The sequence below is a fragment of the Ranitomeya variabilis genome, chromosome 8 (genome assembly GCF_051348905.1).
Source record: "Ranitomeya variabilis isolate aRanVar5 chromosome 8, aRanVar5.hap1, whole genome shotgun sequence".
NCBI classification, from domain to species: domain Eukaryota; kingdom Metazoa; phylum Chordata; class Amphibia; order Anura; family Dendrobatidae; genus Ranitomeya; species Ranitomeya variabilis.
The window spans coordinates 187,358,867-187,374,979 of record NC_135239.1 but is presented as its reverse complement, the minus strand read 5'-3'; the positions used below and the strand labels follow the sequence as shown (position 1 = coordinate 187,374,979).

Here is a 16,113-nt window from a genome sequence, read left to right as displayed (position 1 = left end):
ATCCATGTGTCCATTTTTACCACCCATGTGCCATTTTTACTACCCGTGTGTCCATTTTTACCATCCTTGTGTCCATTTTTAGCACCCATGTGTCCATTTTTACCACCCGTATGTCCATTTGTACCATCCTTGTGTCAATTTTTACCACCCGTGTGTCCATTTTTACCATCCGTGTCCATTTTTACCATCCATGTGTCCATTTTTACCATCCATGTGTCCATTTTTACCATCCATGTCTCCATTTTTACCACCCGTGTGTCCCTTTTTACCACCCGTGTGCCATTTTTACCATCCGTGTCCATTTTTACCACCCGTGTCTCCATTTTTACCATCCGTGTCTCCATTTTTACCACCCGTGTCTCCATTTTTACCACCCGTGTGTCCCTTTTTACCACCCGTGTGTCCCTTTTTACCACCCATGTGTCCCTTTTTATCACCCGTGTCCCTTTTTACCATCCACGTGTGTTTTTGCCATGGATGGCACACGGACCGTACTGACGCCCTCCGTGTGCTGTACGTGTTTTTCCACGGACCCATAGACTTGTATTCGTTCTTGTCATCCGTCCTGCTGCCAGAAAACAATGGCCGTCTCTCGGTGTGTTTTGCACTGAGCATAGCGCTATAGGTTATAATGGGTATGTATGGGCCATGAAAAAGGGCACGTGTGAATGAGGCCTTACGGGTAAAGGGGGAACAGTAATTTTTTTTTTTTTAATTAAAGTATATTAGAAAAAGAGATTAGATGATGACATTAAATAGATACATAGGCATTTCAGATTAAATCAGTGTTTCCGATGCAACCCTATAAATGAAATATTTCCAAAAATAGGACAAATAAAAGCCTTAAATTAAATTAGCAAAAAAAAAAAGTGTATGACGTCATGTCATGCAAACATGACGTCACGACATGACAGCTCTCTTCATCCCTGAAGGAGTTAATCCTGCTCAGTCGCCCAGAAGCCATATACCTGCTGCTTTGTGAGTGCACTTCATGAATATTCCATGCGTGCTGCCGGCCCTGGAACATGCCCCCCTCTGTGGCTGCAGCACAGACCCCCTCATTACCAGCACAATGTACAGCCAGTGTAGGGGGCTGCAGCCTGCAATAGGCGGGACTCAGTGCGCCTGCGCGCCGTGGAACTTTTCCCAGCTCTGGCTGCTGGAGTTTCCACAGTGAGGGCTGCAGAGAGGAGCGAGCAGGGCGCACACCGGACCCCGAGCCCACGAACGGATTGTCCTGGACCCCTCCGCGGCTGTGTGTGTGGGGGAAGACCCGTCTGCGCAAGTCACATTTAAAGGGGAGCTCCATGTGCCGGGTGCCTTCATCCTGGAGGAGCGGATTGTGCCCACCCTGCACCAGTTCATTGACATGACACCCAGTCTGCGCCTTCTGATGAGAACAGGGGTGCTCTCACCCACCTCCACTGTCTCCACCAGGCTCTGAAGTTCTGTCTACCCTTAACCACTTTTGATGGACACATTGAGAACACCACCACCACTGTTGGGGGCTGCATAGGTGGGCTTCATCCTTCATTCTGGGGGATATTTGGTCAAATTTGGGACTCCCACTTCGGAATACTTCCATATACTTATCTCCGGATCAACCTTGGCAAAGGATCCCCAAATTAACCAGCAAACAAGGATTTACTATCGGAGGGGGTACAGCTGCCAGGGTGGCTTCTCAACAAAGTCCAGGAGGAACCTGAAGAAAGTCTTTGGAGCTTCACTCATCGGGGATTACACACAAATCCTCTCCCTTTGCTGTAGGGGGGTCTTTTTATTCTAAGGGGGATCAAGTTCAGTTTTGTTTTGTTTTTGGATTTAATCTGTTTTGGATTATAACATTGTCCTGCCACCAGTGTGACCACAATGAAGGTGAGTCTCTGAGCAGACCATGTCTTCTCTAAACATTTGTACATGATTATTTTCCAAAGGTGAAGGACAAAAAAAAACCTTCTACACTTGTCCCACCTCACTGTAGAGTCCTCTTGGATATCTTACTAGATGTTACCCCCAGGACTTTTTTTTTACCTGTGCTTTTAAGGTTCAACCAAAAGTCTCCAAAACTTCTCAGAAGTTGATGGTTCTTCTAGTGTTCTTCACCCTCAATGAAAGAAAGCAATGAGTAGTTCAACATGTTTCCAGCTAAAGGACTTCACACACAAGTTATATCCCACTTTATTATATAATATAGTCCTAAAAAAAAGTGTAGACTTCATCTAATGTGATCACTGGAGAAGATGTTAGATCTCATCAAATGTGATCATAGAGAAGATGTTAGATCTCATCTAATGCGATCACTGGAGAAGATGTTAGATCTCATCAAATGTGACCATAGAGAAGATGTTAGATCTCATCAAATGTGATCATAGAGAAGATGTTAGATCTCATCAAATGTGATCATAGAGAAGATGTTAGATCTCATCAAATGTGATCATAGAGAAGATGTTAGATCTCATCTAATGTGATCACTGGAGGAGATGTTAGATCTCATCAAATGTGATCATAGAGAAGATGTTAGACTTTAATGTAATGACTGGAGTAGATGTTAGACTTTCTTCATAAAATGTGAAAAATGGAGAAAATATTAGATCATAATGTGATCACTGGAGAAGATTGTAGACCTATAATGTGATCACTGGAGAATATGTTAGACTTCATCTATGATCACTGGAGAAGATGTTAGATCTCATCAAATGTGATCACTGGAGTAGATGTTAGTCTTCATCAAATGTGATCAGGGAGTAGATGTGTCCATGTCTTATGGTCAATAGTTGGGATAGGGAACTTAGACCATTTCTCCAATTTGTCACTACAAGTTCAAACGGAGACCCTGAGAGTTTATTTTGGAGTCTCCTGTGCAAATGTTCCTTAGCAGAACACATGGAATTTGAGACAAAGATGGTCCCACTTTACACCTAGACTCTAAGCCAGGATCTCCTCCCTCCCAGACAGGCTACATAGGGTAGACAATAGCACCAGGGCTGGTTTTATTGCACGTGTTCCTAAAACTCACAACATGGCTCAATATGTTGGAGAGGGAAGGAAGGTGGGGGGAGATGTTGCACATTTGTGCCTCCACGTAGAACATTTGTGCCCTGGAATTCCACATACTTGTTACTGAGTGAACTCATAACACTTTTACTATGGGGCTAGAAGCAGTGAACTTGAAGGCTCTCACCCAGTGCAGGTGGTCAGAGACTATGACTCACCCCCCATTATTAATGCATGCTTCAATCAGGCATCCTCCATGTAAAAGTAGGAAGGTAAACTGAGAAAGAGGTGAGCTCTGAGCAAACTGCAACCTATACTGCCTCCTATTGACCAGAACTGTAAGTGCAATCATTATAAAGAAAAATGCTCCATTTTAATAAAAAAAAAAAATTGTGATTATATAGGTGATTATTACATTTTTATATTTCAAGTCAGCAAAAGAAAATAATTTTGGAACTTTTCTTAAACCTACTAATTAGCCTCCAATATCTATAGGTTCCATCTCCCCATGGATACAATGTATCAAATCTGAATTTCTTTTAGGCTTCAAGGTTCTTGATGGAATGTGTCTTTTACCTTGTCCATGGCCTCCAGGTCTAGTTGAACTTGTTAATGATTTTCAATTGATACCTAATCTGCTTCTTGCACAAACAATTAGGAGATTTGTCACTTAGAAAGTGATTATTCCTTTTGGCATCTGTTACCCCTGGTCAACATCTCACTTATCTCATTAAGTGGACACAAGACAGTGATCCTGACAATGGTGGACCTTACATATCTAAATACCAGGAATATTCCTCCCCTCCATCTCTTAAAGGGAAATTATACAAATATGCCTAATGGCTGTGCAATATATATTTTATTAACAAACTAGTTAGCAGGGTGGAATACATAGGAAGCCATAGTAAATGTGTTTTTTGTATTATTATTATTATTATTATTATTATTATTTTAATCCCAATTTGCTTTGGCCACCTGAAGTCTCTGTATGCAGAACAGTTTCTTGTAATCATAAATTTCCTGGATGCTTCTTCTGACAAGTATACCCCCCACCTAACAACTTTTTTTTTTTTTTTTTTCTTTCTCCCCTCTCCCATCCCCCACAAAAAAAGTAGAAATTAATTACACCTTTCTCCTCTATAAGGATTTCACGGTGCAGGGAGAGCGCCCTCTTGTGGCACATATCGGTATAAAGAGTGAGTGGAAGTGGCCGCTTTGTGATCTGAAGGGGGAACTTAATTATAAATTGTGCCCCCCCCAAAAATAAAATAAATAATCTGTGAAATATTTTTTCACTGGTAAAAAATATATATATATATATATATATATATATATATATTCGTATTGATGATGACTGATTGTTTAGCTCATAGGAAGGACGCCCATTCTGTAAAGCAGTGTCTATAAGAAAGCTGGTTAGAACGATTTATATCGATTTATAGATCTGATGCACAAATTATTAATAGATGCCAAGAAAATAACTAATAACAGATCGAAGTAAAGTTTAAACACCTTAAGAAAACTGTAAGAAATAGAAGCTGTGAGCTGATTCATGTCTGGGGAAGCAATTCCCGAATGTTCAGATTTCATTCTAATCAAAATATTTACTTTTCGATGAATGTGTCACAAGATGCTGATGGGAAGGTGCAAGGTGGAGACTTTCTATGGAAAAGTTTGATCATCATCATATGTATTATGGTAGAGGAGCAACTATAGAATAAACTGTGGTTGTTTTTTGTTTCGATGTTGTTTAATTTTCATTATCTGAGTGACAATGTGTTAAAGTAAGTGGCATCTGCAGTATTTAAGGAGATGTTTGTTTGTCTTTCTGTATTCTTTAGTTTGAACATGCAAGGGTCAGGATGTGTAAGAAAAGGTGGTTAGGTTATAATAATGTAATATGTCGGTATAATGTGCAATGATAAATTCGGTTGTTTACAATATAATCGCCTAATCTGATATTTCATATAATACTGCTTTGTATTAATGTATTATTGTGCTGTTACTTTCAATCTACTACTACAATATATTGAGTTCAATATACAAACGTGACAAATATGTACATATCACACACTATGTATATTGCTGTATTCTAGTATAAGATGTAAAGTAACCGCACAATATATTGATACAAAGCAGCATTATATAACATACAGGTGTGTATGTATGTGTGTGTGTACATATATATGTGTGTGTGTGTGTATATATATTTGTGTGTTTATATATGATTTAAACAAGAAGCATAATTAATATATATGTGTGCTAATCTATTGTGCTACTATTAGTTTCAGTCTGTTAGACTATAGTAATACACAATGTATATGTTACTATATTCTAACAGTAAATTGAAATATTAGTATACAGCAGCTGTGTTATATACTAATAAATATTATTCTGTTACTTTCAATCTACTGCTAGAATATAGTGTGTGTGTGTGTGTGTGTGTATATATATATATATATATATATATATATATATATATGTGTATGTATATATATATATATGTGTGTGTGTATATATATATATATATATGTATAGTGTGTGTGTGTGTGTATGTATATATATATATATATATATATTATATACTGTATCTTTATTACACACTACATTCTAGTAGTAGATTGAAAGTAATGACATAATATATTAGTTTGTGTGTGTATATATATATATATATATATTTCTTTCACATTGGCATAATTAAGTCTTTTAAAATACAATGAAATGCAATATATTGGGGGAATAATAGTATATTCTCAGTATTATATATTACAACTATATTCAAAATGAAAAGTACTAGCATAATCTATTGAATAAACCATAATATGTGACTGATGAAGTGCAGTTTTGTATTGCTGGTATATAAACCACCTTGCTATAATATAGCAGTGCGATATATTGCCTGTAAATCTATACTGCTAGTGTTGTTCTCCATTAATATGATCAGGGTAATCTTCCAGAGAACACTCTGCTATGAATCCATGCAGTCTGTTATCACTTGTGACTTTGTAGGATAATATAATAATCAGAGGTGCTAGATAATTGTCACTGTGAGAAGTCAATAGCAAAAGCTGATGATGATGATGGTGACCAGGGAATGTATGACTTGTGTAGCAGAGCTGGTCATAGATAACTGGCAGCAGGGAGCAGACAAGATGAAGGCTGTGATGGTATAGTGATGTGCTGGGAGTAGCTGCCCCTCTTCATAGGTCTCCTGGAGGAGTAGAACCACATGAGGTAGGACAGAGGCTGGCCTTTGTGCTGGGAGAGAATGGGGCAGCTACAATGAAGTTTGAATCAGACAGAAGATCTAGTTCTCTGATTCAGTCCACTTGTATCTTGTAATAAATGTGTGGAGCTGTGCAGCATGTGAGAGGTGCTGCAGCAGCAGGGCCTGGAGCAGATGTGCTGCTGCTGGCAGCTGGGGGATTGCTTAATCCAAGTGTTATTCGTTAGAGCTTCCCTGTCTCAGGGTTTGGACATCCTTTGTAAATCTATTAGCACATATAAATGATACCAACAAGTCCACAGAGCAGGCACAGACACTGGAGATCCTCACACACAGGGATTAATGGCTGCCAGTCACTGTGTAGGTGGACAGCTGAGTGTCCCTGCTCCCCATCCTCATCATAGAACATACATTATATTACTACATTCTCACTATTCTTCTGACTATTCTCCTGTTTTCACTTGTTTTATATCTCCACTGTAAATATTTACCTACAATATTGTAAACAAAACTTTATACCAATGTTTAGTTGCACTTTTTTTATTTTTTTTTATTTATTTATTTTATTCTTTTTTTCAGCCTTCCTTGGGACTGTTACTGAAGGTAGGAGGTTTTAGGGTACCCGGGGGAGCCATGATCTCCAGCTATCTCCTGGTCCTCCTCCTGACATTGTCCTGCATCTCTCAGGTGGTGGTGGACGCCAGTTCTTGGTGGTGAGCACTTTTTTTTATTATATTCCCCTTTCATAGATTTATTTTCTGTATTACTGCTCTGTTTCATAACTATCTGACATATGTAGATTTTTTTTTATTATTATTATTTATTTATATTGTGCCCGATACTATTGCTATAGATCGTCTGAGCGATCGTTTCTTGTCTGGCTGTGTTGTGGTGCTCTTCAATCACTATTAAACTTTCGATGACCATTTTATTTTGTTAGACCTTTTTTTTTTTTTTTTCTTTTAGCATTGCACAGTTTATGCCACTTTATCTGCTGTAGATCGCACATGCGATCAGATCGTCATTGTAGTAGCAATTGTCGGCGGTGACGCTCTGCACATCGATTTTAATCATTTTTATCTTTTGATTTGGCCTATTTTATTTAATTTAATCGCACAGTATCCTGTGTGTTTGCAGTGGATTGTATGAACGATCAAATCGACCATGTGTTTTGTAGTAGACAAAGTTGTCTTTAGCATTTTTTTTTATTCTCGCTTTGTTAGTATCCAGTGACAATCTGCTCTACATAGTACAAACGATCAGATCCCTATTTTATCAGCACAAGTGATCGATTTAGCCTGTTTTTTTTTTTTTTTTTTTTGCAGAATTCTAGTTCACTGTTTGCTGTGTATTTCAGAGATTGTATGAACGATCCAGTCGCCCTTGTGCTTTTCTAGTGCTTGCTCTGGGCTGGGTGCTTAGATATTTGCATTTTTGGTTCGTTAAATTGCACCATGAAGATGTCATCTATCTATTGTACTTGGTCTATGCGATCGGATCGTTATTACATGGACACCAAAGGGTGAAAAAGCCTCGCAGATAACCCTATCGGAGGCGGATCGTTCACACAATCCGATGATGTGTAGTGACGAGGCTGTGTGCTGTCTGTGCAGGTCCCTGGCCATGAACCCCGTGCAGCTCCCGGAGGTGTACATCATCGGGGCGCAGCCGCTGTGCAGCCAGCTGTCGGGGCTCTCCCAGGGCCAGAAGAAGCTGTGCCAGCTCTACCAGGACCACATGCAGTACATCGGGGAGGGCGCGAAGACCGGCATCAAGGAGTGCCAGCACCAGTTCCGCCACCGGAGGTGGAACTGCAGCACCGTGGACAACACCTCCGTGTTCGGCAGAGTCATGCAGATAGGTGAGAACACAACCGAGGGCCAGGCTGGAGGAGGCGGGTGGTGGCAGGGGGTTATAGCCCAATGATTTAGGGGGAACAATTGTGGTGATATCTATCTGTCTGTCATCTATTTATCTATCTATCTATCTATCTATCTATCTATCTATCTATCTATCTATGCATCTCTTCATCTATTATCTATCTATTTATCTATTATCTGTCTATCTATCTATCTGTCTATCTATCTGTCTATCTGTCTATCTATCTATCTATCTATCTATCTATCTATCTATCTATCTATTTATCTATTATCTATCTGTCTATTATATATCTATCTATCTATCTATCTATCTATCTATCTATCTATCTATCTATGCATCTCTCCATCTATTATCTATCTATTTATCTATTATCTATCTGTCTATTATATATCTATCTTTATGTCTATCTCTCTATCTATTATCTGTCTATTTATCTATCTATGCATCTCTCCATCTATTATCTATTATCTCTCTATCTATTATCTATCTGTCTATTATCTATCCATCTATCTATTTATCTATCTATCTATCTGACTGTTTTGTTCTAGACGAGGACCTTTTTAAAGCAGATGTCTCTTGTCTCTACATCTACTATGTATCATGTTTGGTATGGCGTTCTGACTGATTTGGGACTACAACTCCCAGCATAGCTACATTTGTCTAGTATAGCTTCCAGATTGATGTTTCATTGTGGTTCCCTTATTGTGATTACTTTAGATTCCTTAGGCCATGTTCCCATACAGGTGTCTGCGCCCAAATCCCCTCTAGTAATCTCCTATATTTCAGGCGCTATTTGTTACTTTTATATGCGTTTTCCTTTTCTTCGATACTTTCTTGGTTCAGCATTTTTTTTTTTTCCAATGCTGAGATGCTGTGATTCTAGACTTAATTTACTATTTATTATGCTTTTGCTTATATAGCGCCATCATATTCCACGGCGCTTCACACACGTCACCATCACTGTCCCCATTGGGGCTCATAATCTACCTTCCCTGTCAGCGTGTCTTTGTAGGGTGTGAGGAATCCAGGGAAAACTCATACAAACTCCTTTCAGTTGTTGTCCTTGGTGGGATTTGAACCCAGGACCCCAGAGCTGCAAAACAGTGCTACCCACTGAGCCTGCGTGCTACCCACTGAGCCTGCGTGCTACCCACTGAGCCTGCGTGCTACCCACTGAGCCTGCGTGCTACCCACTGAGCCGGCGTGCTACCCACTGAGCCGGCGTGCTACCCACTGAGCCGGCGTGCTACCCACTGAGCCCAAAAATGCAATCTCAATTTTTTTCTTTCCATAGGGGTAAATAAATCACTGTTCTGCTGCATCTTTAAACATATACATTGGGCATGAGTTTTCCTCGTATCTCTTTTGCTTGCAGATTTTCCGCGCAGAAAAAAAATCGCAACGCTCGGGAACATGGTGTTACTCGCTCGACACCTATAGATTAATGATGATGAAACGATGTAATGCCGTAAAATCCGTCATGAATCCCCGGTTCCTGCCCCACTTTAATGACCTTATTATAAGGAATTATTGTATTATCCTCTTTTCACACCTACCATTTCTACAGAGAGACTCCGAGCCGTGTTGTTACACGATGATCCCACCTCTCCGGTCGTCTTCGCCCTTTTTCTGTCCCATCTTGCGGTTTTTCGCGTCACTTTCGCACGTCTCCGCTCTTTAGAGGAGCCTCCCTGCAGGTCGTGACAATCTCAATCCCGGGGGATTGAAGGATCCAGACGATTTCTACTAGATTTCCAATCTCTCTAATATCTCGGCATAAACCTATTTCTTAAACAAGAAGTAATTTATAAGGGCAATTAGCCACTTAAACTAACTGCTGCGCTAAGAGGGCTTAATAGGTATTTGGAGGCGGCGTCCCAGGCTGGGGATAGAGAAGAGACCATTCATCCAGCGCTCGAAACTGGACTCTCAGACTTTATTTCAGTTTCATAAAGTTTGGGGGGAGGGGCGCCACTTGGATGATTTTTATTTCTGGGAAATTAGCTGAAATGTACAATTGCTCAGCTTTAAAGATGATGTGTTACAGAATTAATCTGCTTTTATAGTCGCTTTTGGTAATTCCATACATCAATATGTCTGCACATGTCTCCTACAATTATCAAAGAATTCACACTGTATATTTTCCTATTGAAAGTGCAGATAAATAATATTTTGTATTGTTTGGTTCGGTCCTAGCTGTGGACTTCTAACAATCTATGCACATTTTATGCTATATTTCTTTCAAGCATTTTTTTCCCCTTTTTTTTCTTGTTTTTTTAGATGAAAAAAAAAAAAATTTTTGTTACATCATGAACCCTTTTTTTTCATCAATTGCATCTGTTTCCCATATATAAAAGCCATCTAATGCTTTGGTAATTGCTTCCCTGTGTTAAATGGACACCATTTGATAGAAAAGAAAATACTAAAAAAAAAAAGCTGCTTGTAATAGAGTGAACAATGAGAAGACATTTTGCATTTTATTTCATTTTTGACTTCAATTAAATGTGGTTAAAAAAAAAAAAAAAAAAAAAAGGAAAAAATTATTAGCTCTAAAAAGAATCAAAAAATGAATGAAAAATTGGCTCTGAAAATAATAAAATGTTAGCTCTAAAAAAAAATGCAAAAATGAATAAAATATTGGCTCTAAAAAAATAGGAATATTGTCTCTAAAAAAAAAATATATAAGTAAAATGTTGGCTCTCAAAAAAAAAAAAAAAATAGGAATAAAATATTGACTCTAAAAAAAAAAAAAAAAAAAAAAAAATAGGAATAAAATATTGGCCCTAAAAAAAAAAAAAAATAGTAATGAAATGGGAATAAAATATTGTCTCTAAATATAATATGAATTAAATATTAGCTAAAGAATAAAATGTTTTTTGTTTTTTTTTAAATATATGAATAGCTATAAAAAAAAATTGTATCTTACAATGGACAGTCAAAACAGTGATTATTTAATGAAATTTGTTTTCCAATCTACTTGAATCCATAGCAAAAAAAAAAAAAAAAAGTTGAAACAAAAACCATAAAGATGTACCAACAACCAACACGCAAAACTAAGAATAATGTTTAATAGGCTTATTTTAATATAGTTTCTTTTTTATTTTCTGATGGTCGGAGTTCTAAAAAGTTTTAAACTTCCTCGAATTCAAAATATTTATTAATCTTTTAAGTTCTAAGACGAATTACACTGTGGTCGCCTCGCACTCCAATAAATTCTATGGGGTCAGATTAGTTAAAGCGGTTTATATTCATTGCCGAATCATGACTTTCTCCTTGGATTTCAGATGGCCTATGGCATTTCTATAGGACTGTGGACAATATGGCATTCATATAGACAGAACACTCACATTACACAAAGTGAACAGAACTTGTTTCTTAATTTAATACAAACCTTCTGCGGGCTTTCGGGTTAAATTCTCCATTTCAATGCTTTTAGAGGCCATTTAGAGATAAACACTGCGATGATTTTAATTCAATGTAAGAATGAGATGGCACAAAGTTTGATAGGAAGGAACAGAAAAAAAAAAAATAAAGATATCAGATTTAAGGATCTTGTGTTTTTATTTCTGCTTGACATTTATTTTGGAAAGTCTGTTAAGTGCAGTTATTGTAACCCTCTGCACATGTAACTTCTCAAATCATCTTGTTTTCATTTAATGGGAACTAGTGTGGGAATAAAGTTTTGAAAAGGCCCAAAATCACTTCCACCATGTGAACCTTCTCCACTTTTGATTAACAGATAAATTGGCTAAAGTATTCCAACCTGCAGTTACAAAAGGTGCCTATCAGGGGCGTAATCCGAGAATGCCCTAATGTTTACGAACATCGGGCTGCTTACAATTTTTTATCATGAAACTTTTTTTTATTTAAGCATTTAAAAGTTTCAAAGTATTTTGACTTTTATATACTTTGTTCTATACCATTTTTTTTTAATGACTTATTATATATGCATCATTTTATATATTACGTGTATATACCTTATTTTTTATCTCTTTTAAGCCTTATTCTTTATCTCCTGTTTTCTTACTTTACACCTTTTTTTTAATATAACTCATATTATGCAAATTTTTAATCTTTGGGGAAATGTCCATTGAAGAAAATTATATATATATATATATATATATATATATATATATATATATATATATATATATATATATATATATATATATATATATATATATATATATATATATATAATAATACAAAAAATATTATATAATCAGTGTATACACTCAATTTGCGATTGACCTCCACTTTGCACGGTGTTCTCTTGTGGCCAGGCTTACATGGCATAATTGCAACCATTGACCTGCCGGTACCAATAGTTTAATCAGTGGACAATGATCTGTTCAGACTCTGTATACAGAACTATCGTAAATACAATTGTTCTGTGCACAGAATATTATCGGCAGAACATCACCTGCTTAAAAAGATCTTTACACACCATGAACAAGCATTTTGCTCACTTGGAGATCTGATTAGATGGGCCGATGATCAGAAACGAGAGTTCCGGCGAATGTTCGTTCCCCGATATCGGCCTTTGTAAACAGTCCTTAAGGTATGGTTGGCTATTTGGCACAAAGTCTGAGTCCTCCGTCTACCATGTCCTATCTATTACTGGTGCCGACCCTGATTATGAGCGCTGAAACAATTTAATGGTAGAGAAATGTCAATGTCTTCTCTTACATTGGTCGTCTAGGATTAGAAAAAATGTTTTCCACCAAGAAAAAAAACACCAAAATTGTGCCATGCTTGTACAAAGACTGTAGTATGTAGTACTGGAGTTCAGGTTTATTGACTTTAATGATTATTTCTAGGTGTTTAATTGTGTACTAGACCAGAGGTGGACATAGTATTGTTGCAACCTGTACAGACACACAGGGGCCAAGAGGTATGGGGGCCACTACCACCCCCAAAGCCGGTGGAAGTGTGCATTATGATGAATTATTGAACTGCAAAGGGCCCATATTCTGCTCTTGCGCAGGAGGCCTGAAACCGCTCTTGCGCGGGAGGCCTTAAACGGCTCCTGCGCAGAGGCCTCTTCTGTCTGTGTCCGCTCCTGTGCTAGACTATGGTATTTTAGGACTAGTCACACTCATTTTCTGTTTTTCTTGTATTCTTATTGTGTAGGGAGCAGAGAAACAGCATTCACCTATGCAATCAGTGCTGCGGGAGTCGTGAATGCTATCAGCAGAGCGTGCAGAGAGGGGGAGCTCTCAACATGTGGATGCAGCAGAGCAGCTCGTCCGAAGGATCTACCCCGGGATTGGCTATGGGGTGGCTGCGGGGATAACCTAGACTATGGCTACAGATTTTCTAAGGAGTTTGTGGATGCAAGGGAACGAGAGAAAATCTATCAGAAGGGATCCTATGATAACGCCAGGATCATGATGAACTTGTACAACAATGAAGCTGGGAGAAGGGTAAGATGTTTTAATTATTTCAATCAACGTGACTTACATTAGTATTGGCAAAACTATAATATATGGTTGTACCCAACCACCTATTCCTCAAGCCACCCCCCTCTTCCCAGTTCATTTTTCAGCAACTTGTGATTTGTCAGGCTTGTATCCCGCCAAAATTATTGTGGGAGGTCTCAAATGTTTGTTCTTTTATATAGATTTTGTCATATTCTTTGGGTTGTTAATATTGTTGGGCTATCCCATGATTTTCTGCATATCATTCAACCCTCTTTACCATTGATGATCTAGGCTTAGAATGGCCCTTTGCCATGTCCTTGGTGGACGTTTGAACAGCCACTATCTGGGGAGTCCAATGAGCTTACCTCCTCTTAATATTTAGATTGGGGTTAGACTCCAGGTTAGGCCATGATACAGGTTGTGTGGCCAAATATCACGGTCACCGAAATGTAAGTGAATTGGGTCACACTGCGACCCCCTAGGGCACCATGATAATCAAGTCTGGGCCATTTGTGATTTTTCTGGTTGTTGTGCCCTACTGGTCCTAGTACAGCCCAAATTACCTTAAATACGTTGCGATGTGGTAGTGACAGTGTTTTTTGGCCGTGCGATCTGTGTCAACCTTGAGACTTGTATATCTGACTGTACCATAACTTGGCCCTATTCACTCACTGAGATGCTGCAGCCACTTCTTTCCTCTGAACGGATAGGCGTTCATTGTGTTTTCCCTGCAAACCTCTTTAACTGGTAGAATGTTAAATGGCCTGTATTATAGGTGACCATGTGCTCTAAGGGTTAAACTAGTAATTAAAATAAAGCATTACATACGTAAGAACAGTTGTTGTGCGGAGTCTGCCGTCCTCCTAACCTTAGCCGCTGGGCAGTGCTGGGTGTAACCTTAGACTTGGTCCTCAGATGTGGTCCATGTGATCCATAAACATCATGCTGGTCTCCCTTCACAGGCCGTAGGTATTAAAATAATCAGTCACTTGCCATAAATGTGTTTTGGTCTTTTTTTCCCTACCTTGTGGAAAGGCCACTGTTCTCCGGAGTCCGGTGTTGTTTTTGCTTTGTTCCTGCACCTTTCTGTTCCCGAGAGATGGACTCTTCTTCCTTGTATGTAAATCTAGTCTTTTGGCCAAGTGGGTTGGGTGCGCTCTGATGGCAATTGATATTGCCTCTCTTAGGACAACCTAGTATTTTGCCGCTATGCCCTTTCAGTGTCTGGTTGGGTTTGCAAAGGCCCATTGTCCAGCTACATGCAAAAATAACTTGACCCAAATTTGACCCAAATTTACTCTTCTGTGTAATGTTAATTTCGCTATCTTGTTTAATGAATGATTTAGATGACACTCTTTTCTGCAAATTGTGAATCAAGTGTACTAGCACTGCTCATCGGCGCTCCTTCACAGCGGCCTACCGGAAGATTCTCCTGCTCCCCTGTGAGCCAGTCCGAGCCAGCGACATTGTTTATTGTTCTGGTGTCTAGTTGAACTTTTGAATCTAGTATGTCAAAAATAATCTATTTACGCAAAGCGTAATTGCTAAATAACCAATTTTTTAAAATCTTAATATCTTCACTTGCCGGCAAAAATAAAGACCACCTTTTTTGCATCCCGAAAACCTTTGCAGATTCAATATGTCTCTCTACTGAGTGTATCTATTTTTTAGTTAATGCACTGTGTGCTATACGGGCTAGAATCAAGGCACATACAGTCATGGTCGAAAGTGTTGGCATCCTGGAAATTGTTCAAGAAAATGCAATTACGCATGTTTGGGTATACATATGTTTATTTCCTTTGTGTGTATTGGAACAACACAATAAAACGGAGGAAAAAAAAGACAAATTGGACATAATTTCACAAAGACCTCAAAAAATGGGCCAGACAACATTGTTGGCACCGTGAACTTAATTTTTGGTTGCACACCTTTTGAAATAAATAACTGAAATCAATGGCTTCCTATAACCATCAACAAGCTTCTTGCACCTCTCAACTGGAATTTTGGACTATTCCAGGTCTCTCCTATTAGATACAGATTGGGAAAATTGTAAATTTCTGCTTGTCCTGCTTGGAAGACCCATGATCTAGGAAGCAAACTCGGCTTTCTGTCACTGGGCACTACATTTGCAACCCAAAATCCTTTGGTAATCTTCAGATTTCAAGATACCTTGCACACAGTTAAGGCACCCAGTACCAGAGGCCGAAAAACCACCCCAAAATCATTGAACTTCCACCATATTTTACTGTAGGTATTATCTTATTTTGTTGGCTTCATTCTGTTTTCAATAAACAGTAGATTGATGTGATTTGCCAAAAAACAAAATATATTGGTCTCATCTGTCCACAAAATGCTTCCCAGAAGGATTTTGGCTTACTTGCATACATTTTGGCAAGCTGCAGTCTAGCTTTTTTATGTCTGTGTCAGCAGTGGGGTGCCCCTGGGTCTCCTGCCATAGCATTTCATTTAATTTCATTCAAATGTAGATGGATAGTTCGCGCTGACACTTTTTTTTTTTCTTTGGGACTTGATTGAGGCTGCTTATCCACCATCCAGAGTATTCTGCAACCTTTTAAAAAATTTTTCTGC

The 16,113-nt window shown here is 38.5% G+C and overlaps 1 protein-coding gene across 2 annotated transcripts in view; it reads left to right on the top strand.

Moving 5' to 3' along the window:
• The first annotated feature begins 951 nt into the window (after nt 1-951).
• WNT5A (Wnt family member 5A) overlaps nt 952-16,113 on the top strand; it is a 28,077-nt gene continuing 12,915 nt past the window's right edge. Inside the window, exons 1-4 of one of the 2 annotated variants that reach the window (XM_077278418.1) lie at nt 952-1,875; nt 6,800-6,933; nt 7,834-8,081; nt 13,235-13,527. In XM_077278418.1, coding sequence (XP_077134533.1) covers nt 1,870-1,875; nt 6,800-6,933; nt 7,834-8,081; nt 13,235-13,527 — 681 coding nt within the window. In that variant the 5' untranslated portion in view covers nt 952-1,869. Of the gene's footprint in view, nt 1,876-6,442; nt 6,581-6,799; nt 6,934-7,833; nt 8,082-13,234; nt 13,528-16,113 lie in introns of those variants that run through there. The other variant, XM_077278417.1, reaches the window with a different exon arrangement.